Source organism: Talpa occidentalis, unplaced genomic scaffold (assembly GCF_014898055.3).
Source record: "Talpa occidentalis isolate TD23 unplaced genomic scaffold, MPIMG_talOcc4v2.1 talOcc4.2, whole genome shotgun sequence".
NCBI classification, from domain to species: domain Eukaryota; kingdom Metazoa; phylum Chordata; class Mammalia; order Eulipotyphla; family Talpidae; genus Talpa; species Talpa occidentalis.
This window is the reverse complement of record NW_023602073.1, coordinates 26,017,757-26,039,907: the sequence shown is the minus strand read 5'-3', so window position 1 is coordinate 26,039,907 and position 22,151 is coordinate 26,017,757. Positions and strand designations below refer to the sequence as shown.

At 36.7% G+C, this 22,151-nt stretch overlaps 1 protein-coding gene across 3 annotated transcripts in view; it reads left to right on the top strand.

The window, feature by feature from the left end:
* Nucleotides 1–22,151, top strand: part of HIVEP1 (HIVEP zinc finger 1) — a 151,797-nt gene that overhangs the window by 127,284 nt on the left and 2,362 nt on the right. For all 3 annotated transcript variants that reach the window (XM_037519215.2, XM_037519216.2, XM_037519217.2), the window contains exon 8: nt 20,675–21,189. In XM_037519215.2, the coding sequence (XP_037375112.1) occupies nt 20,675–21,189 (515 nt within the window). The remainder of the gene's footprint in view (nt 1–20,674; nt 21,190–22,151) is intronic.

Here is a 22,151-nt window from a genome sequence, read left to right as displayed (position 1 = left end):
TCTTTTTTTTTTTAAGATTTATTTATGCATACAAGAACTGGGGTGCAGTCTGGAGGTGCAGGGGGTAAGAGTATTCACCAGAGACAGAGTGGGGAGCAGAACAGGTAGATCTACTGAAATACACTGCTGAGGGGAGCAGCGGGTAAGTCGGAGAAGTCTGCTGCGCAACATGAGTAGCTCCCTGGCCAGGGATCAAACTTGTGCTGCAGTGGCTGCGGATAGCCACTGCGTCTTAACCCAGTGCCACCATGGAGGCCCTTCTTTGTCTTTTTTTGTGAGAATTGCTTTTGCTCTCTCAGGGTCTTTTGTGGTTCCATATAAATTTGTTTATTCTACCTTTCTGGAAACATGCTGTTGAAACATTGGTAGGATTTGCATTGCATATTTATATTGCTTTGGGTAACATGGCCATTCATATTACTTTGTTTTGTTTTGTTTTTTATCACTTAAAGTCGTCACCTCTTTTGGCCTATATATATCTGACTTTTAATCCAGATTATTTTTTCAAATGTTCTTGAAATAAGGAAACAAAAGATATTAGGACTTTTGATATGAAACCATGGAATTTTCATTGCTGAGGATTTTTGTTGGCTGGTTTGTTTTTGCTGCTGCTCCTGTTTTATTTTGTAGTGGGAATTCAGAGGATAATGACTAAAAGAGTTTGATTTTTATATTCATTTTTCACATAATGACAAAATAATAACTACTTCCTTAAGTGGATAGTCTCACTCAGCAACAACAATAATATTGTAGAGGAAAAATTGTTTTCCTTGTATTATAAACAAAGTACTTTTGTGATTCAACATCCCTCATTCTCCACCAGATGGAGTTTTCAGATTTGGGCACAAAGTCTGGCATGACTTTTCCCTTGTGACATCTGGTTTTGTATTTATATGTATAAACGCTTAATGACTAATTTGGAAATCTTCTCTTCATTTATTAAATTAGAGAGCATTCATTCTCCTAGAATTAAATTCTACTCTAACCAGCATCACTATGGTGTGGAATCTTTCCTATAGTATAAACTATCATAAAAGATAAAGAAAGACTTGAGCAGTTTCTACTTTAATGTGTTTTAAAATTCTGCCCTTATTAATTCTTCAGACTATAAGGAGTAGAAGCATATGTTATGAAGTGTTTAATTTTGCCATCAATTTTGTTTCCTAAGGGAAAATAGAAACAAACATATGATAGATGAAGTGGCTGACTTTTTAAAAATTAGGAAGCATGATAAGTATTTTTCAGTAGACAGTTATAAGTTAAAGTTTGCCTCTCCTGTTAGAACAAAGCTGGGGATCAGAGGCTGGTCATATTGGTGATCTTAATCTTCTCCCTATACCTTCCTTCCCCCACCACCCTTATAACCCAGGGAAATCCTCTGAGTCATACACTGCTAGAAACCATCTTGGGATTCCATTTGCTGCATATCTACAATAAATATTCAGGAAAATTCTAAGGTTTGGTCAGCAGTCAGGTGTTATCATAGCTTTCCTACCTTAATTCCAAAAAGTAGTGATGATAGTGACTTTTCAGGTGCCTTTCATCTTGACTTCACAGCTGTAGCTTATGAGAGACATCTGGTCTAGCTGTTTGAAGAGTGAAAGTGAAAGAACTGAGCAAGCTATCATTGACTATCCTTTAGTGCCTAGGTTTTCCCAAACACAGTTGAAATTTGTCTCTTAATTATGCTAATAGATTTCACATGTCTACTTGATAATACACTGATTAAAGAGAAGTAAGTAACCAAAATCAGGAGCTACATGTCTTTTAGGAAACCAGTACTATAAGACATCCAGTCTTGGTCAGTGTGAAAATTGATGCATTGTCTTCTCTAGATACTGAGTAAAAATTCCTAAGTACTTTGATAATGCACTTTATATTAACAGTGTGTTACCTATGTCACTAGTGGAGTACTCCAGTTCCTTTGTTAGATTCTGTATAGTCACATGTATGTAAACAATTAATGCTATTGAGATACCCAAGAACTTGCTGCATATATTTAATCTTGATTAGCTCAGATAACTGGAAAATAGAATAAATCTTTTTAAAGGGAGTGTAAGGGGAGGAAAGGACACAGAGCAGGTTTTTCTGATCCAGCAGACCGGGTAAAGGAGGAGTCAGAGTCCTCAGTGGCTTTTGCAGGTCTTTTATTGGGATTTACCTGCTACACAGCAGGCAGGGGTGCTGGGGGGCCGGGAGGCTGGCAGTCCTCCCAGCCCCCAGCAAATCCTCACTCTGTCTAGGCTCTCCGGTGATCTCTGCTTCTGTTTCTTTGCTTCTCTCTCAGCTTCTCTTTCGGCTTCTGCTGCTCTTGCTTCTCTCTCTGCTTCTTTCTCGGCTTCTCTTTTGGCTTCTGCTGGCGTCCCGTGATGCCGCCTTTAAAAGCCCAGGTGAATCCCATCTACCTATGCCCACACCCTACTCCAGGTGCCCACCATCAGGCATGCATTCAGGACCGCAAGGATCCATCATCTCTCTTGATGGCAGGAGGGCAGAAAAGCCTGACATTTTTCCTTACCCCGCAGGGGGGTATAATCCCACAAGGGTATTAGATTTAGATTTGATTGTAGATCTAACCCCTGTCAGACTTTGCAGAACAGCACCCAGTGGCTTAAGGATACTGTTTTTAGGTTTATGGGAAAACTTGGGGGACTTACTACATTGATTTTTCTGTAGCACTCATATCTTCATCATCATGAAATCTCTGAGTTTTCATACATTCAACAAAGTTTACTGAATGCTCATGAAATGTATCTCCTTGTGATGTTTTTAAATATCATTACCGATCGGTAATGTCTTGGTCAACTTGTAGCTTTTAGGGAAAGAGGGAATGTTCCAAGTATTTTTATGCCATGTTTCTATTTAGTTATTTCTTTAAGTCTGCCTTACTTTGTTGATTTTCTCCAAAGGTTCACTCCATATTTATTCCTACTTCAACTTCATTGTTTCTTTCCCTGGCATTATCTTTGTTTTCTTTTTTCAAGAATCGCAAACCTGTGCTCTCTCATGCCACCCATGTGACACCCAGAATATCACTGATCAGTGTAATGTGTGTGTTCCCTGGTTGATAGAGTGCTTTGTAAAGATCAGTGTGGCAGTGTTACAATAAAGAAACAAAGATCCTTGATTTGTTTAATTCTTTACTATTCTTAGCAACAGTGGACTGTATGGCTACTCATTTTATCTTTTAGCTGATAAATTCTTGTTCACATTTTCATATGGAATAAATGCAGAGGCTAGAAAATGTTTATTTTGAATTAAGCAAAAAGAATTATAAATTTTTCTACGCCAACCATTAAAATTTGAACATTTGGCATTTAAAAGAAATTTCCATTTAGTTTAAGATAACAACTCAAGCTCTAATTATAGTATGTGCTCATGAAAAGTCTAATTGCGGCCCGGCTACACACACCCTTGTATTATTGCTGGGCAAAATTACATAGTCTCAGGAATTTTACCCCCATGTTCTTGGGGTACTAGCAAATGCTTTTTTTTTTTTATCTTTTGTGTCAAAATTTGTGCTCTTGGCTATTTGCTTTTCATGCCTTGATCCAGAGAATGTTTTTGTCATCTGAGTTCTGGACTTCAATGCTAGGAATGTTAATATTTTTGCCTCCACTGCCAAACTGGGAGAACCATTTACATGGGAAAGTGTCACTAGAAGCATTACTCTTGTTAGAGTGTAAGTACTTAGAATAATGTGTGTAATAAGATGATGTCAGATCACAGGATTTAAAACTATGTCCCATTTACTCTTAAAAATAAATTAAATGTACTTTTTATAAAATAGTAGCAAAGCCTTCTTTCTAAATGGAACCTGTAGTATATGTTTTTATAATATATGTTTTTATCACTGGAATTTTAATAGAAAACATCTATATATAATATATATAATATAAATCATAGTAATGACATAAAATAATAATTCTTGGACTTATATTTAAAATAATGTTAATGCCATTATTGAACAACAAGTAATTGGTTTACTTTCTAAAGTTAATGTACCTTAAACTTTGATTAATTATATCACTTTTTATTTAAATTAATATAACCTTGGCTTACACCACTGGAATAAGATCAAGTCATAGAATGACACCCTTCAGGTGTATGTGACCCACCACACCCACTGCCAGCGTACCCCTAGTCCTCCACCATAGTCTGTCATGCTCTTGATGATGTTTTTATCTTTTAAAAAAAAAATTAAAAATTGACAGCAGTTGTTACATGCTTTAAAATAATTTTTCCCCAGCTTGCTGCTGTTTGTCTGAATTTCAAAGTAATATTTCTAAACATATGAAAATACAAAAGCATGTAGATTAGAACAATGAAGAGTGTTGGATGGAGGGGTGTGTGGCTGAGCTCTCAAGGGCTTCTTTGGGGTTCCCCAGCACTCCTTTGTGGAGCCATCTTCCAGCAGGTGTCACTGTCTGGCAGCAATGGGAAGGCGAGTTGCTGATTGTCCCACTAATCTGAAGAAGATACTTTTGAAACACAGCTTTAGGGAAGTTGTTTAATTAAGTTTAAGTTTATCGAAATATTTACTTTTGGGGAAAATACTGCATTGATTAATTTTGCACCTATAATATTTGAGTATTAGAAATATTTTTTTATAAATAGTGGGGAATGTGTCTGGGAGGACATAACTTTCATGGTAATTGTTCATGAATTTGTTAAGTAAGTATTGATTCCTAATATCTATTTTAGAATTCCTGGAGAGACTGAGGGGCAATAGCTTTACCCTCCTTAAGTATTGTATCTGTTTTATACATGACAAAGAAGGGGCAATTATAATAGTAAAAAGTCAGTATATATTACTGGAATTGTCACAGGATCCTAACTACATAAAGACTTGATTCTAAATTCTGACATCGATGCTCTCTAGCCATATATATCTTTCCTAAATTCCCTTTATATGATGGGTTTTACATCACCTGTGTCATGGGGTGGGTGTTAGGTTTAAACATGACAATAGACATTGGGAAACTTTTTCTGTAAAGAATCTTATGGTAGATATTTTAGATTTTAATCCATATGAGAGCTGTCGTGACTACTAACCTTTATAGTTGTGGTACAAAAGCTACAATACATGTGAATGGACTTAACTGTATTCCCATGGGGCTTAATTTACAAGGATCAAAGGTGAGCCACATGTGGCTGATAGCTGTAGTTTACCAACCCTAGAGTTGACAGTTATCCAGTGTGTAGTATATTGTCATGCAGAAATTATGTGAGGTTACATTCAGTAGCAAAATGAGCACTATCACAAAGTCATAAATGATAAGCTTCTTGAGTTGTTAACAAATCTGTCTTCTCTTGGTTACTGGCTTGTGATTATAGACAGACTCATGTTTCTTTTCTAGATCTTCTATCAGCACAACTTGACTCAGTAGTAGTAATCATCTTTGGGGGGATGAAGAGATTGAAGTTAAGGGAGGACAGAAAAGTAGTATGAAATGACTTTTATTAGCATGAATGCACACATAAAGCAGTTACCCAGTCTTTGTTTTGGTGCTCTGGATATTTGAAAGGATGCCAGTGTCTTCTGTTCATTAAAGCTATCCATTTTATCTTTTTTCTGTCACTCCAGCATATCAGGTCTATATAACAAATATATGATGATCCAACATTCATTTTCAGGCTTCCAAGCTTTACAGTGGTCTTCTGCTTTGGGGGTTTCCAGACACAATGCATGCAGAGAAATAAAGATTAGTCTGTTTTTACCTTGGGGAAAGAAAACTATACAAAGGAGTTCTGGCCCTTCTTATGTCCTCTGCAAGCTGTAGGCATGTGGCTCTGTCCAGGAAAGTCACTGTGTGTCCTCCCACCCATAATAATACTGCCAGTTGTGATCTGAAACTTGGTACATCAAGGCAAAATCAGATTAAAATGGAGTCAGTAAATAATTGTTCTTTTTAAATCGTTCACATAAATTGCATATACTGGAAATAATTTATAATTAAAAGTGTAAAAGATAATTATTCTAAAATTTCTATAGTTATTATGAAATGTATTTGTGAGATTAAAAGATTGTTAATTAGCTTTCATGCTTGTTGGAGATTGCATTTTATGTGTTCTTTTCATAATCAAATAATTATACGAAGCTTTTAATGTCTGTACCTACAAACATTCAACTCATGCATATTTATAAGCTAGCTTAATGACTATAATTCATTGTTGACCTTTCAGATCATTCTGTCATTAGATTTTTAAAATATGAACTTTGAATATGGAATATTTCGCATCGACTTGGATGACAGAGAAACCTGGCTTTGACCCTCAGCTCTAATTCTTGTAAACTATGGGCTCCACACTTTATAATAATTAACTGCTTTTTTCATTTTTTTTAGATCATTGAACAAAATTAGTCCTTATTGTAGTTATGATCAAATAGTATTGGTCTGTGTATAGTGATAGCTGATTTCTCTTGGTGCCCAGACGCTGGAACTGGAGGAGAGCTATTTAGGCATGATATGCACCATTGATTAAGAAATGCAATATAGAAGATAAGAAAGTTTGGTAAAATGTAAAGTTTTTGTATAGATTAGGGTACATTTTGGAAAAATTTTCTGTGTTTTTCAGTGAACCAACAGAAATACTAGAATTGGTTTCAAGATTTAAATTGTTTCCTATTAAACAATAGGAAAGGAAAATACTGCTTTTCAGAAAGAGAAGTCTTAATGAGTATAGGACCACAGGGAGGTGGATATTGTACAAATTTATCTGAATGAGATAGAATAATAGTTGATATCAAATGTATAAAATTGGTGTCATAATTGGCAAATAGTATTTTTTAATGCCATTGTATTAAAGCTTATTTGTCTTACAAAGAAGTTGCAAAACTAGTATAGAGAGTCTCTATATACTCTTCACCCAGCTTCCTCCCCTTATATAGAATATTACATACCACAGAACATCTGTAAATATGAAGAAATTAATGTCAGTTCCATGTTACTAACTGAAGTACAGAATTTATTTGGATTTCACCAGATTTTTCACTAATGTCCTTTTTCTGTTCCAGGATCCGCTTTGTACTTTCTTGCTGTAGTTCCTTATGTTCCTCCAGTGAAGTTCCTTAGTCTTATTTAACTTTTATGACCTTGACACTACTAGAGGGAACTGATCAGTTACTAAGTAGAATGTTCTGAATTGGGGTTTTCTGGTATATGCTCATGATTGGATTGAGATCGTGCCTTATTGGGAGAGTGCCATAGAGTGATGTTATTTCTTTAGCCTATCATATTACGGGGATCATTCTGTCAATGTGTATTATTGGTCATGTTAACTTTCATTACTTGGCTAATGTGATGACTTCCAGGATTCTCTACTGTAAACTTACTACTTTTAACCTTTATAAATATTAAGAATTAGAGATCCTTTGAGGCTATGTAGATATCTTGTTCATATTTTGATGGATCTTGTCTTTGGTATTACTGTTTCCTTTTAGTGTGACCCCATCTTTTTTTTCTTTTTGTGGTTCCTTACTTTGGGGTTCCTTAAGCAGCCCAGTATATTCTGGGCCTACAGTGACCATTTCTCCAAGGACCTCTGTTTCCTTTTACTAAAGAACGGTGTTTAGATACCAAGATCTAGCCACTAGGTGGTGTGTTCTTTGCTACTGACCTGTGACCATTGCTGTCCTTTCTTATAGGCTGGAACTGGAAATATCTGTATGTATGCTAACTCAAACCCACATGCACCTGTATGTCTATATCTGTGCATGTGTATGTATACACACATACTTCTCTCTCTATATATAAACACATGTATGCCATCTAGATAAATGAGAGCAAGTCCATACTAATAATTCCAAGTCCGGGCCTCCCTGGTGGCACAAGAGGTTAAGCACAGCACTATGAAGCTATCTGCAGCACTGTGCACAAGTTCGATCCCCAGCCAGGGAGCTAACCACATGGTGCAGCAGACCTCTCCTGGCTAATTCCAAGTCCATTCTAGCACCACAGAATTTATTCTAGCCAGTTCCATTTCCTATTTTTTCATTCACATACAATGAGAAATCTGTTTTTCATCCACAGTATGTTTACATATTTCTTCAACTCTAGTATACCAATCAACTAGTTTAAGAAATCGTAGTCCATCTGTGAAAAACAGACAGTGGTAGCCTAGTGTTTGCGTGTAGTTCTTTCTGTCTGCAGACTTCAGAGTATCTGGTCAAAACCTACTTGGCTAAGGTTGCCTAAGGTGGGGCCACTTTTTCCTATTCCGTTCATTGTGGTTTTGTGGCTCCTTGTAGTGCAGTTTGAGGCATCTGTCTTAGCTTGCTTTCCATCTTGTATTCTCTAATTCATCCTGGTTGATTACCTTTCTATAACACTGTAAAATCCACTTCATGGTGTACAGTTCTGTGGTTTTTAACAAATGAAAGGAAATATATATCTACGCCTACAGTTCCATACAGAACAGTTTCATCACCCCAGAATGCCGATGTCACCCCTTTATAGAAAACTGCTTTGCCTCCTAGAAAACCCTAGAAACCACTGATCTCTTTTCCTTCTTATACTGTTCAGAGTGTCATGTAAAGGAATTATACAAGCAGCTTTTCGGGTCTGGCTGCTTTCACTTAGCAAAATGTAAGATTCATGCATGTTTTGTGAGTCAATAGTTCATTTCTCTCTAGCTGAGTAGTACTCAACTGGACTGGTGCACATGGTTTGTTACCACTGACTGCTGAAATATTGCTGGATTGGTTCCAATTTGGGACATTTATAAAGTTGCTGTAAATATGTGTGTATAGGTTTTTATGTGAATGGTAACTTTCCATTTCTTCATTTGATGTTAGGAATGGAATCTCTGGTAGCTATACTTGGTGAACATTTTGCTTTGTAAGAAACTGCAAAACTATTTTCCAAAATGGCCATATATTTTACTTTCCCATCAGCAATGTATGAGAGTAGAGTTATTTTGCTACCTTACCAGTACCATTTTTGCAAATATTCTAACAGGTGATGCTATTTCATTGTGGCTTTAATGTGCATTTCCCTAATGATTGATCATGTTGAGTGTTGTTCATTTGCTATTTGCCTTCCAGACACTTGGTGAATTAAAAGTGATTTATTTTATTGTTGAATTTTATTTTTTTTACATATTCTGGATTTAATTATTTTTGTCAGAAATGTGATTTACAAGTGTTTCCCCCCCCCTTTTTGGCTTGTCTTATTATTGCTTTCTGTGGTTGTCATAAAAATTTAATATTAATAAAGCCTCGTTTATCGATTTTTTTATTGCTTGTGCTTTTGGTATTGTATATAAGTAATGTTTGTCTAATCTGAGGTCACACAGATTTATCTTGTTTTCTCCAGTAAGTTTATAGTTCTGTGTGTTATGTTTACATCTATCATCTATCTTAAGTTATTATTTGTAAAAAAATATTAGGTGTGTATTACGTTTTTTTTGGTATATAGATGTCTATTTGTTTCACTGCCATTTGTTGAAAAGACTGTCCTTTCTCTGAAATTACCTTTGTGAACATTCAACTAACTCTTCAGTGTGGTTTTTATCTTTGGACTTTCTCCTGTTATTTGTTGATGGTATACATTGTTTACAATAACACACTGTCTTAAATGTGAGTTCTTTAACTTTCAGCCTTTGAAATTATTTTGGTTCTTCTAATTTCATTCCGTTTCCACAGAAATTTTATCTAGAGCATAATATCTAGAGCAAAGTGTGCATGTGTGTTTTTTTTTTTAACATTGGTGTATTGCATCTATAGATCAAATCAGGGAAAAATACTATCTTAACAGTATTGAAACTTCCAATTAGTAAGTATTGTCTATCTCTTCATTAATTTTCCATTTTTGATTTATTTAACCTGGGTTTTATAGTTTTCAACATATACAATTCCTGTTTATCTTCTTAATTTATACCTAAGTATTTTATTTAAAATAAATAAAATTTATTCTATTTACTATTGTAAATAGTATTTTTAGTTTTGAACTCATGCTGTTCAGTGGTAAGGCATAGGGTTTTTCATAGATTTTCTGGTTATCCTCTCATATATGTGTTTTTCATGACAATTCCTCTTTTTCCCCAAATGTGGTAATTTATACTTTCTCTTTGGTCAATTTCACTTTAGATTTATCAACTTTATTCATTTTTTGCCTACACCCCATCCATGGTTCCGTTGACTTTCTCTATTTTTTCTTTTCTCATCTTTATTATTTCCTTCCCACTTAATTGCTTTGAGTTTAGTTTTTTCCTCCAAAATTTCTTAAACAGGCCATTAGAGAAGAACAAAGACCCCGGGAGACGCGCACACAGCCCGGGCTGCCGGTAAGCTGGCGCGGAAACGCGGCACGCTAGGGGAGCTTGAAAAGCAAGTGCAGACCGGAATCGCGGCTGCCCAGGTACCCGCGCCTGCAACCTAGGCTTGCGGGGAGACGACCTAGGCTTGCGGGGAGACGCGCGGAGGTCCTCACTGAGGTGAAGGTCCCTCCCTGAGTGAGCAGGAACCAGGCGCCCAGGCACGGGAGCTGGGTGCAAAAGGCGCCATTCCTGCGCCACTGAACTGGGCTACAGCCCGCGTCCTGGAACTGAGGGCTTTGAACTGAGACCCGGGGCACGAAAATTCGGGGCGTGGGTTCTCCACGACGGTGGGGCACAAGGCAGACACAGCACCCCAAAGCTGTTGAGGTGTACCCTACCATTCCCGCTCTGTTCCCTGTCCCACGGGGTGGGGGGGACGAAAAACAGCCCCCCAAGGACAATAGGAGAGATCTCTGGCGCCACCTAGTGACCAGGAAAAAAAAAAGTCACTAACACCCCATAGAACAGGAAATTTCTTAAGACTGCTTGAAAAGGGCAGAAGGCTTCTGCAGTGGCCAGCCGGGAAGTTATTCCACGCCAGGCCCCTTCCGACCAGCAGTCTGAGCCCACAGAGGGAGCAGGCACCCACGTCCGGGGCAGACCGGGGGCGCAGAAGAGTGTGCCTGAAACCGGAGGCGCAAGGACTGCATCCCGCTTCGCCATTTGAGAACAGGGACATTTCTTCAGTAAAAACTGCCTAAAACCAGCAGAAAGCTCCCCCAGAAGACAGAGATGGCTCCTGGAAGAGCCAGAGGGGAGCGGAGAAGTTCACCCAAGATGTCAGTCAGTCCGAGCAACACAGTGTCCCAACGCATACGACAAATTAGAAAACAGACAGTAGGGAGTAGAAGAACCACACGCAACCTAAAAACTCCTCAGGAAAGAAGCACACCACAAAAAGAAAACCACTCCCCAGATTGCAACGACAGCAACTTGGAAGAACTTCTGAGCCTGCCAGAAAGAGAATTTAAAATTGCCATGATTAAAAAAGTGATAGATCAGAAGAAGGAAATTGAGTCCCTAAAGAGGGAAGTAAGAGAAATGCAGGAGATCAAAGAATTAATGGAGGAACTAAAGAACTCTGGGAAAAGCAATGAAAGCAGAATAGATGAAATGGAAGAACGAATAAGTAATCTTGAAGACACAGAAATAAAAAGAACCAAAACAGAAAAGGAAAGAGAAGTACGAAGGAAAAAGAATGAAGAAAGACTTCGGGAACTATCTGACTCCATGAGGAAAGGAAATATAAGAGTTATAGGAATTCCAGAAGGAGAGGAGAGAGATGTAGGAACAGAGAAAATATTCATGGATATAATTGAAGAGAACTTCCCAAATGAGAAGAAGGAGCTGAAAATTGATATACAAGAAGCAAGAAGAACACCAAACTTCAACGACGAAAGGAAAAACACAGCAAGACACATAATAGTAAAGCTCCCAAGAATCCAGGACAAGGAAAAAATAATGAAGCTGACAAGAGGGAAGAAACAGATAACATTCAAAGGAAAACCAATCAGGCTGACATCAGACTTCTCTGAAGAAACACTACGGGCAAGGAGAGAGTGGAGGGACATAGTCAACAGACTCCAAGAAAACAGATGCCAACCAAGAATACTCTATCCCGCAAAGCTCTCTTTCCTCCATGAAGAAAGAATATGGACCTTCCCAGACAAAGAGAAACTCCGGAATTTCATTGCGACTAAACCCCCACTCCAAAAAATACTACAAGGAATCCTAAAGCCAGAACCTCAGAGGGACGAATAACAACGAAAGAAGACCAAAGAAAGTTATTAAAAGAATAAATAAATAAAATCAAAGGAAAGACAAACATAATGGCAAATACAGATGCTAACATATCAATATTAACTCTAAATGTAAATGGACTAAACTCTTCAATAAAAAGACACAGAGTTGCAGCCTGGATTAAGAAACAAAACCCAACCTTTTGCTGTCTCCAGGAAACACATTTAGCTACAAAAGATAAAAATAGGCTCAAAGTGAAAGGATGGAAAACAATCCTACAAGCAAATGGGCCAAAAAGGAAAGCAGGAACAGCTATACTTATATCAGATAAAACAGACTTCAAACTCAAAAAAATAAAAAGAGACCCCAATGGTCACTACATTATGATTAAAGGGACAATACTTCAAGAAGAAATAACACTCATTAACATATACTCACCAAACGAAAGAGCACCAAAATATATCAGACAACTGTTGTCCTCTCTGAAAACAGACATCAGAGAAAACACATATGTAGTGGGAGACTTCAACACACCACTATCAACAATGGATAGATCAACAAGACAAAAAATAAGTAAAGAAACTAAAGCTCTAAATAAGGACCTAGAGCATTTGGGCTTAACAGACATCTATAGAACACTAAACCCAAAAAAAACGGAGTACACATTTTTCTCAAGCGCACATGGATCATTCTCCAGGATCGATCACATACTGGGGCACAAGACAAACATCAACAGATACACCAAGATTGAAATCATACCAACCATCTTTTCTGACCACGAAGGCATCAAACTAGAAATAAATCATAAAAAGAAGGCAAGGAACTATCCTACCTCATGGAGATTAAAAGCCACACTACTGGAAGACCACTGGACTAACGAGGAGATCAAAGAAGAAATTAAAAAATTCTTTGAATTGAATGACAAGGAGGACACCAATATCCTAAATGTATGGGATGCAGCAAAAGCAGTAATAAGAGGAAAATATATAGCAATAGAAGCTCACATCAAAAAACAAGAAAGAACTCAAAGAAACAACCTAATCTCGAAGCTCAAAGATCTAGAAAAAGAACAACAAAAAAACCCCAGAACCAGTAGAAGAAAAGAAATAATAAAAACCAAAGCAGAAATAAATGAAATTGAAACTAAAAAACAATCCAAAAGATCAATGAAACCAAGAGCTGGTTCTTTGAAAAAATAAATAAAATAGACAAACCCCTAGCCAGGCTCACAAAAGAAAAAAGGGAGAAAGCACAAATACACAGAATCATAAATGAAAGAGGAGAAATCACAACGGACACAGCAGAAATCAAAAGAATAATCAGTAACTACTATGAACAGTTATATGGAAACAAGTTCAACAATCTAGAGGAGATGGACAAATTCCTACAACTCTACAATCACCCAAAGCTAGATAAAGAAGAAATAGAACACCTAAACAGACCAATTACAAGCAGCGAAATTGAAATGGTAATTAAAAACCTCCCCAAAAACAAAAGCCCAGGACCTGATGGATTTACAAATGAATTCTACCAAACATTCAGAGACGAATTAGTGCCTATCCTTCACAAACTCTTCCAAAAAATTGAGAAGGAAGGGACAATACCAAACACGTTCTATGAAGCCAATATTACACTAATACCAAAACCGAATAAGGACAACACAAAAAAGGAAAACTATAGGCCAATCTCCCTAATGAACACTGATGCAAAAATCCTCAATAAAATTTTAGCTATCAGAATCCAACAATGTATCCATAAGATAATTCACCACGACCAAGTTGGATTCATTCCAGGGGCACAAGGATGGTTTAACATCCGAAAATCAATCAACGTTATCCAACACATCAACAAAAAGAAATATAAAAACCATATGATAATATCAATAGATGCTGAGAAAGCTTTCGACAAAGTGCAACACCCATTCATGATAAAAGCCCTTGAAATTCTTGGGATACAAGGAACATACCTCAACATCATAAAGGCCATCTATGACAAGCCAACAGCCAGTATCATTCTCAATGGTGAAAAGCTGAAAGCAATTCCATTAAGATCTGGAACAAGACAAGGATGTCCACTCTCACCACTGCTTTTCAATATAATACTGGAAGTCCTAGCCAGAGCAATAAGACAAGAGAAAGACATCCAAGGAATCCAAATAGGAAAAGAAGAAGTCAAACTATCACTATTTGCAGATGATATGATAATATACATAGAGAACCCCAAAATCTCCACAGAAAAACTAATTCAACTCATCAATCAATTCAGTAAAGTGGCAGGATACAAAATCAACACGCAAAAGTCAGTAGCCTTCCTATACACAAACAATAAATCTGAAGAAGAAGAAATCAAAAAAACCACCCCTTTTATTATCGAAACAAAAAAATCAAATATTTGGGAATAAATCTAACAAAAGAGGTAAAGGACCTATACAAAGAAAACTATAAAACACTGTTAAAAGAAATAGAAGAAGACACAAAGAAATGGAAAGACATCCCCTGCTCATGGATTGGAAGAATAAACATTATTAAAATGGCCATCCTACCAAAAGCAATATACAGATTCAATGCTATTCCAATCAAAATCTCAATGGCATTCTTCAAAGAAATAGAACAATTATTGATGAAATTCATATGGAATCACCAAAAACCCCGAATAGCCAAAGCTCTACTGAAAAAAAAAGAAGGGAATGGAGGCATCACACTCCCAGACTTCAAACTATACTACAAAGCCATAATTATCAAAACTGCATGGTATTGGAACAAGAACAGACATACAGACCAATGGAATCGAATAGAAAATCCAGAAATAAACCCACAGATTTATGGTCAACTAATCTTTGACAAAGGAGCAAAGACTATGCATTGGAGCAAAGAAAGTTTGTTCAATAAATGGTGCTGGGAAAACTGGGTCGCTACATGCAAAAGAATGAAGCTTGACCACTACCTCACACCATACACAAAAATCAACTCAAAATGGATTAAAGAACTAGACATAAGACCTGAAACCATAAAATACATAGAAGGAAATATAGGCGAAACACTACGGGATTTGCACATCAAAGACATCTTTACAGACACATCACCCAAAGCAGTGATAGTGAAGAGAAAGATCAACAGCTGGGACTACATCAAATTAAAGAGCTTCTGCACAGCAAAAGAGACAATAACAAAAACAAAGAGAAACCCCACCAACTGGGAGAACATTTTTGCACCCAACACTAATGATAAAGGACTGATCACAAAAATCTGCAAAGAGCTGATGAGACTCAGCAACAACAAAGAAAATAATCCAGTCAAAAAATGGGCAGAAGAGCTAAAAAGAAACTTCTCTGAAGAGGAAATGCAAATGGCCAACAGACATATGAAAAAATGTTCAACATCACTTGTAATCAGGGAAATGCAAATCAAAACTACCATGAGATACCATCTCACACCAGTGAGAATGGCACATATTAAAAAAACTAGCAACAACAAATGTTGGCGAGGATGTGGAGAAAAAGGAACTCTTGTGCACTGTTGGTGGGAGTGCAAACTGGTCCAACCACTATGGAGAGCTGTGTGGAGATTTCTGGACCTACTAAACATAGAGCTTCCATATGATCCAGCAATTCCACTCCTAGGTATTTACCCAAAGGACACAGAAACATCAATTCCAAAGAGCACCTGCACTCCTATGTTTATAGCAGCACTGTTTACAATAGCTAAGCTTTGGAAACAACCCAAATGCCCAAAAGTAGATGACTGGATCAAGAAGATGTGGTACATATATACCATGGAATATTACTCAGCATTCAAAAAAGATAAACACATGCAATTTGCAGCAACATGGATGGCACTGGAAGGGATCATGCTCAGCGAAATAAGCCAAAAAGAAAAAGAAAAATACCGGATGGTCTCACTCATAGCAGGAATCTAGAAAACTTAAATAAGGGACCAGGAAAATGAATATAAGAAAGTGAAAATCAAAATCAACAAAAAACTATGAACCAGAGACACTTGTTGGAGGGTGGGGGGCGGGAGGGGAATGATTGGGGTCAGAATGGGGCGTTTGCAATTGTATGGGGGAATATAAAAATAAAATTTAATATTAAAAAAAAAAAAAAGAAAGAAAAAAAAAATAAAGCACTCCAGAAAAAAAAAAAAAAAAAAAAAAAAAAACAAAATTTCTTAAACATGAAAACTTGATTATTTGAGATCTTTGCTCTTTTTTTTTTATCAGTTCCCAAAACTTTTGTTGTTGTTTTTAAACATCCCTGTTTTTCACAATACAGGATTTCTCCCCTTAGGCATGGTCCCCATAGTTTACCCACCACCAAAATATCCACAGTCCTCCATCACACTCCACCACAGTCTTCTTCCCCCCTGTTCACTAACTCTCCCCCTCTGTCTTCCCTTCCCCTACCCCTCCTGAGGAGCTCAGAACTATGATTTGCTTTCTAGAGTCAGTCTTAAAGTTTGTTTTGGTCTGATCCTTTGTTTAGTTTCTCTAGATTCCACATATAAGTGAAACCATCTGGTATTTTTCTTCTTCTAGCTCACTTCATGAAGAATAATCCCTTTAGAAAGTACTTAATTTAATACATTTCTCACCATTGCTTTAACTGCATCCCACAAATTTTGAGTGCTGGATTTTTCTTCCAGTCCAACATATCTCTAGCTTTTCCTTGAGACTTTCTCTTTGACCCATGGATTATATGTAAATGTGTTACTTAATTCTAAAATATTTGAAGATTTTTAATATATTATTCAATTATTGATTTTTAGTTAAATTCTGTTTTCATTCCCAAAACATACTTGGTATGTCTTCTTTTTATTGAAGTTTGTTGAGCTTTGTTTTGTATAGTCAGACTATGGTGTATATTGGTGAATGTTTCCTATACACTTATAAGGAAAATATATTCTGCTGTCGTTGGGTGGAACATTCTATAAATGTCATTTAGCTCTAATTGGTTAGTAATGTTTTTCAGGTCTTTTATTTTCTTACTGATTTTCTATGTACTTGTTTCCATCCATTAATAAAAGTGGAGTTTTGAATTCTTCAACTCTAATTGTGGATTTGCTGTTTATCCACATAATGTTTCTTGTTCTGAAATCTACTTTTTTTTTAAAGATTTATTTATGCATACAAGAACTGGGGTACAGGCCAGAGGTGCGGGGGCGAGAGGATTCACCCAGAGACAGAGTGGGAAACAGAACAGACAGACTGACTGAAATACACTGCTGAGGGGAGCAGCGGGTGAGACAGTAGAGGTCTGCTGCACCATGTGGGTAGCTCTCTGGCCAGCCCGGGGATCAAACTCGTGCTGCAGAGGCTGCAGATAGCTTCACAGTGCTGTGCTTAACCCCTTGCGCCACCAGGAAGGCCCCTGAAATCTACTTTGATGTTAATATAGTTTTTGCAACTATATTTTAGTTAATAATTTAGGTATATATTTCTTTACATTTTATTTTCAATATGTTATTGTATTTAAAGTTTATTTCTTGCATATAGTATACACTTGGGACTTGTATCCAGTCTGGAAATCTCTCTCTTTTAGTTCATGTGTTAGATCATTCCCCTTAATGTTGTTTTCCATGTGTTGGGATTAAAAGTTACCAGCTTACCAACTGTTTTCTATTTGTTCCAATTTTTGCTCTCTCTTTTATGCCATACTAAAGTATGATTTTATGATTGATTTTTTTCTGTTGTTACATTAAAAACATTTAGTTGTCTACCTTCAAAAGATATTATTGTTTTATATCTACTTTAAAACCATTAGTCTAATCATAATTCCTTTGTTCCTTTGTGCTATTGCTCACTTACCATTTAAATTTATATATAATATACACACACAGGGTGTTATTACTTTTTTTTTTTGCTGTAAGTATTCAATTACCTTTTAGAATATGCAATTATACTTTTTAAAATAATTTTACCTTTATTCTATTCCTGAGGCTCTTCATTTTTTTGTAGCTATAAGTTGCCATCTGATACCCAGTTCTCTCTGCCTAAAGAGCTTCCTTAATATTTATTATTAATAAATCAGTTTTTGTTTATTTTTTTCTAAGAAAGTCTGTATTTCTCCTTCATCTTTGAAAATTAATCTCAATGGGCATAGAATTTTGGGTTTGAGAGTTTTCTTGTCATTACTATGTTTTGCACTCTGCTATAGCATCTCATTTCATTGCTTTTTATAGTTTTCAAATCTAAACTAAAATTCTCATTCAATGTTGCATGTTGTCCACCTTTCTAAGAACTTTTAACAAAATATTAATCATAATTTTAAATTCCCCGACAGTTGTAACTGCTGTGTCATATATAACTAGTTATGGTTGCTTTTTTTCTTCTTAGTGTTTTTATTCTTGCCTTTTTGTATGTCTTGTAATTTTTGTTGAAAGCTGGACATCATGTATAAGATAGCAAAGACTAATGTAAACAGTCTCTATGCCTGGTGATGGGCATGCCTCTCCTTCTCTGTGTCTTTTAGTGTGGGCATTAAAAGTTTTCTAGCTAGAGTGTGTGTGACCGTGTGTGAGATTTGTTGCTGGCTGTGACTACTCTCTGCCTCAGACTTCAGTTTCTTACATAGAAATTGTGTTTGGGTGGGGATTCCATGACAAGAGTAATGCCTATTCAATTCTAATTTTTAGGCCATCTGTTTATACTGTGCTTCTAACAGGGTCAATCCACACATCTTTGTCCTTGTCTTTTCCCTCTCCTAGAACCAGCCACTGAGAAGTAAGAAAGAGATGGCATTCTGTCTCTCTTCTGAGTCAGCATCAGCCTTCCACATGCACCATGCTCTTAGCTTTCTGGGTTGTGACCCTTTTAGTTCTCCTGCCCCTCTCCTAGCTGTTGTGGTAGAATCAGCTGTAGTCTTTTCTCTTGTTCATTCCCTTTCCTCATTGCATTGAGTTTTCATCAATTTCCTGAGGTCTACAATGCTGGTTACTCTTCACAGAATAGTTTTTCTTCCCTAGTGGAGAAAGGGGAAAGAGATCCAGGAGGAGTTTCTTGCCTCTCCTAAATTGCTACTGCTCCTGTTCCCAGTTCTGAACCGAGACAGTAAGCAGTTAACATTCTTTTCTGAGAGCTCTTGGATGAGATTCATGACAGAGCTGCAGAAAATTCAGAGTCATTTCAGCACACACTTGTCTCTAATTAGTCAGGTAGCTCTTTAGCTTCACACACCCACCCCTCCCCACCCTGCTTTCCCCTTTAAAAGAAAATGTATCTTTAAAAAGATACATGATTTGGAACTAGTGTGGCAAATCCAAAGCAAATTGGGGATGGCTTGCTCACTTTATTCAAACATTGGACAGGGTAGAGGAGAGGCATTTGTGAGGCAGGAGTCAGGGCATTTACTCAGAAATTACCTGTTCTGGCTCCAGCATGGGATTTAGCCAGTTGATATTACTTTATTATTTTTACAACAAAATATTCGGTCCCTTAAAGTAAAGAGCTTGTGAAACCACATTTTAAAGAACCAAAATGGGTATGCTTTATCTTTGGATGTTTAAATTATGAAAGTGCTGGAGATAACCAATGTAAAGTTTCCTGTATGTTCCATCTCCTTAGAAATTATCTGGTGTCAGTCCTTTCAGACTTTAGGAACTTATCATTGTAATAAAGGAAGGAAATTAAAATTAATTTATAGACCATTTGGGAAAGCCAGGAAATATACCTATTATTTCTCTATTTTCTTTTTTTTTTCCCTCTCTTAAAAAAAGGGGGGGGGGAGGAATGGAGAATGTATCACAGCTAAGCTGAGCATGGTTTTTATTACGACCCTGTGACAAAGAATTGTGGTGAAGAATTATATCCTTCCCCCATCTAACTTTGAAAGTTCATTAGCTTTCTAAGGGAAAGTGCCACTAATTTTGCAAGATTTTGAATAAAATAAGATAAGGTTTTAAGCTTAGTTCTACATGACCTTCTGAAAGTATTTGAATCTATTTTGAAGACTATTTTGGATATTCTTTGTTAAGTACACTCTCACATGACATTATGAGATGATATGAATAATTTAGTCTAATGTTCTCCTTCCTATGAATCATCATAGAAAAAAAATGATAGGGAATTTAGCACCTCTCTTAGTTTAAAAGAAAGTAGAAGAAGGTTTAAATATTAGAGAATATTACTACTCAGATGACAATGGAAACATGTCTGAAGTACTATTCAAGTATTAAAGAAATTATTTTGCTTATAATTACAAAATGTCATCAGTTTTTTGTTTGTTTTAATTCAACAAAGGGAGGCCCAAAGGAGTAGACAAAAACTCTGTGTTACATTTTTTAAAATATAGTCCAGTCTTCATTTGGGATTTTACAAGTCTATTTGAGATGTTTATTTCTGATTTTCTTCATATGTTACCTTCTGCCTGCCCACTTTTCAAGGCTCATTTCATGTTCTGCATCCTTAACAACACCTGCACTGGCTGTGCCTCTCTATTTGTGCCTCAATTCTCTGAATTCCTCTTGAGCTGGCTAGCTTGTTCTACACCAAATTAACTAAATTCTAGTAGAGTTCTTATCGTTTATATCCTTCACAGTGTCACCAGGCTTATATCAAACAAGATTGCATTTGTCCCATTGCAAAATATTCTGTAACATACCCTCTTGTTTATTTTTATTAGATGAAAAGCAAAGATTCAGTTTTGAGAGGTCTGGATATGATCTTGAAGAATCTGATGGCCCAGATGAGGATGATAATGAAAATGAAGATGATGATGAAGACAGCCAGGCTGAATCAGTCCTGTCAGCAGCTCCCTCTGTCACGGCCAGCCCACAGCACCTTCCCTCTAGAAGCAGCCTTCATGACTCCGTGAGTACTGACGAGGACATCAGGATTCCAGATTGCTTTTCTGAGGTACATGCAGACCCAATGGACGTTCTGCCTAGAGCATTGCCCACCAAGATGACTGTGCTGAGCACAATGCAGTCAGACTACAGCAGGAAGATGGAATCCCCAGTGAAGAGTGGGCAGCGTGCTACCAAAAATGAAGAAAATGAGACAACTACTCCTGTAGACTTTTCCAGGTCACCTGAAGCTGCACCCAAATCCCCATGTCATCAAATGTCAGTAGACTACTCTGAGTCAGAAGAAATCCTGAGAAGTTCTGTGGCAAGAAAGGCTATTGCTTTAACACAGGTAAATAGTTTGTTATTGTTTTCCTGTGGTCTAAATATTAAATATAGGTAATTGATGACTTAAAAAATGATGTTCTTAAATGATTCGTTTATGACTAAATCATTGTACTTCACTTTTTTGTTTTATTTAAAGGCAAAGGACATTCATCTGCAAAGGAATTTAATCAGAGTTCATTGTATTGTAAATCTGTGAATGAACCTTGAAAAATATACTCGTTTATTATTATTTGCTTTTTTCTTATTCTTGAAGTAAAATATATGTTGTGCCAATTGAGAACACAATGGTGGGACATACTCATCGGTTGGTTTACTCTGAGTTGTTTTCCCACTGGTATTAATGGGATGGATTTGCACTAAAATTACCCAAACATTTTGTAGTTTGCCTTCATGGGCAAAACAGCTACCAGTTTCTATCGCAAAGTTAACATGAGCCAAAAAAATTGTATCAAGAAATTCACTCTGCTTGACTGATCAAATTGCTGTGGCAGCTTGGGAAAACTTCCAGCCATGAACTAGCTCAGGGCAGTCGGGGCCTCACAAAAGTCACTCTTAAGTATGCTGTGAATGATTCCCTGCTTTTACCCCTGGCGGGCTTATGAGGAATGTTTAATTCAGTGAGAAACTCATTCTTCTCTCATTGACAGTACAGTTTTTTCTAAATGAGGCAAATTTTGGTTTGCTTGCTAGCTGACACTGAAGAAAAATTAAAAGACTAAAATCTTGGATTTTTATAGATCATCCTAAATTAAGTTTAATAAATTTTGTCAATGTGTGCATTTATCTAGAATATAATTTAATGTGACTGTAATATAGTTATTATCAAGTAAAAGCTAATATTTAGATGATATTGATAAAGAGAGGAGTGGTAAGATTTATTCCTTCTAACAGCATTTCTCATTGCTTTCATATTGGCCACCTGTGCTATAAGCTTTTCTAGCTCAAAATCTCTTGCAAACCTGCCAA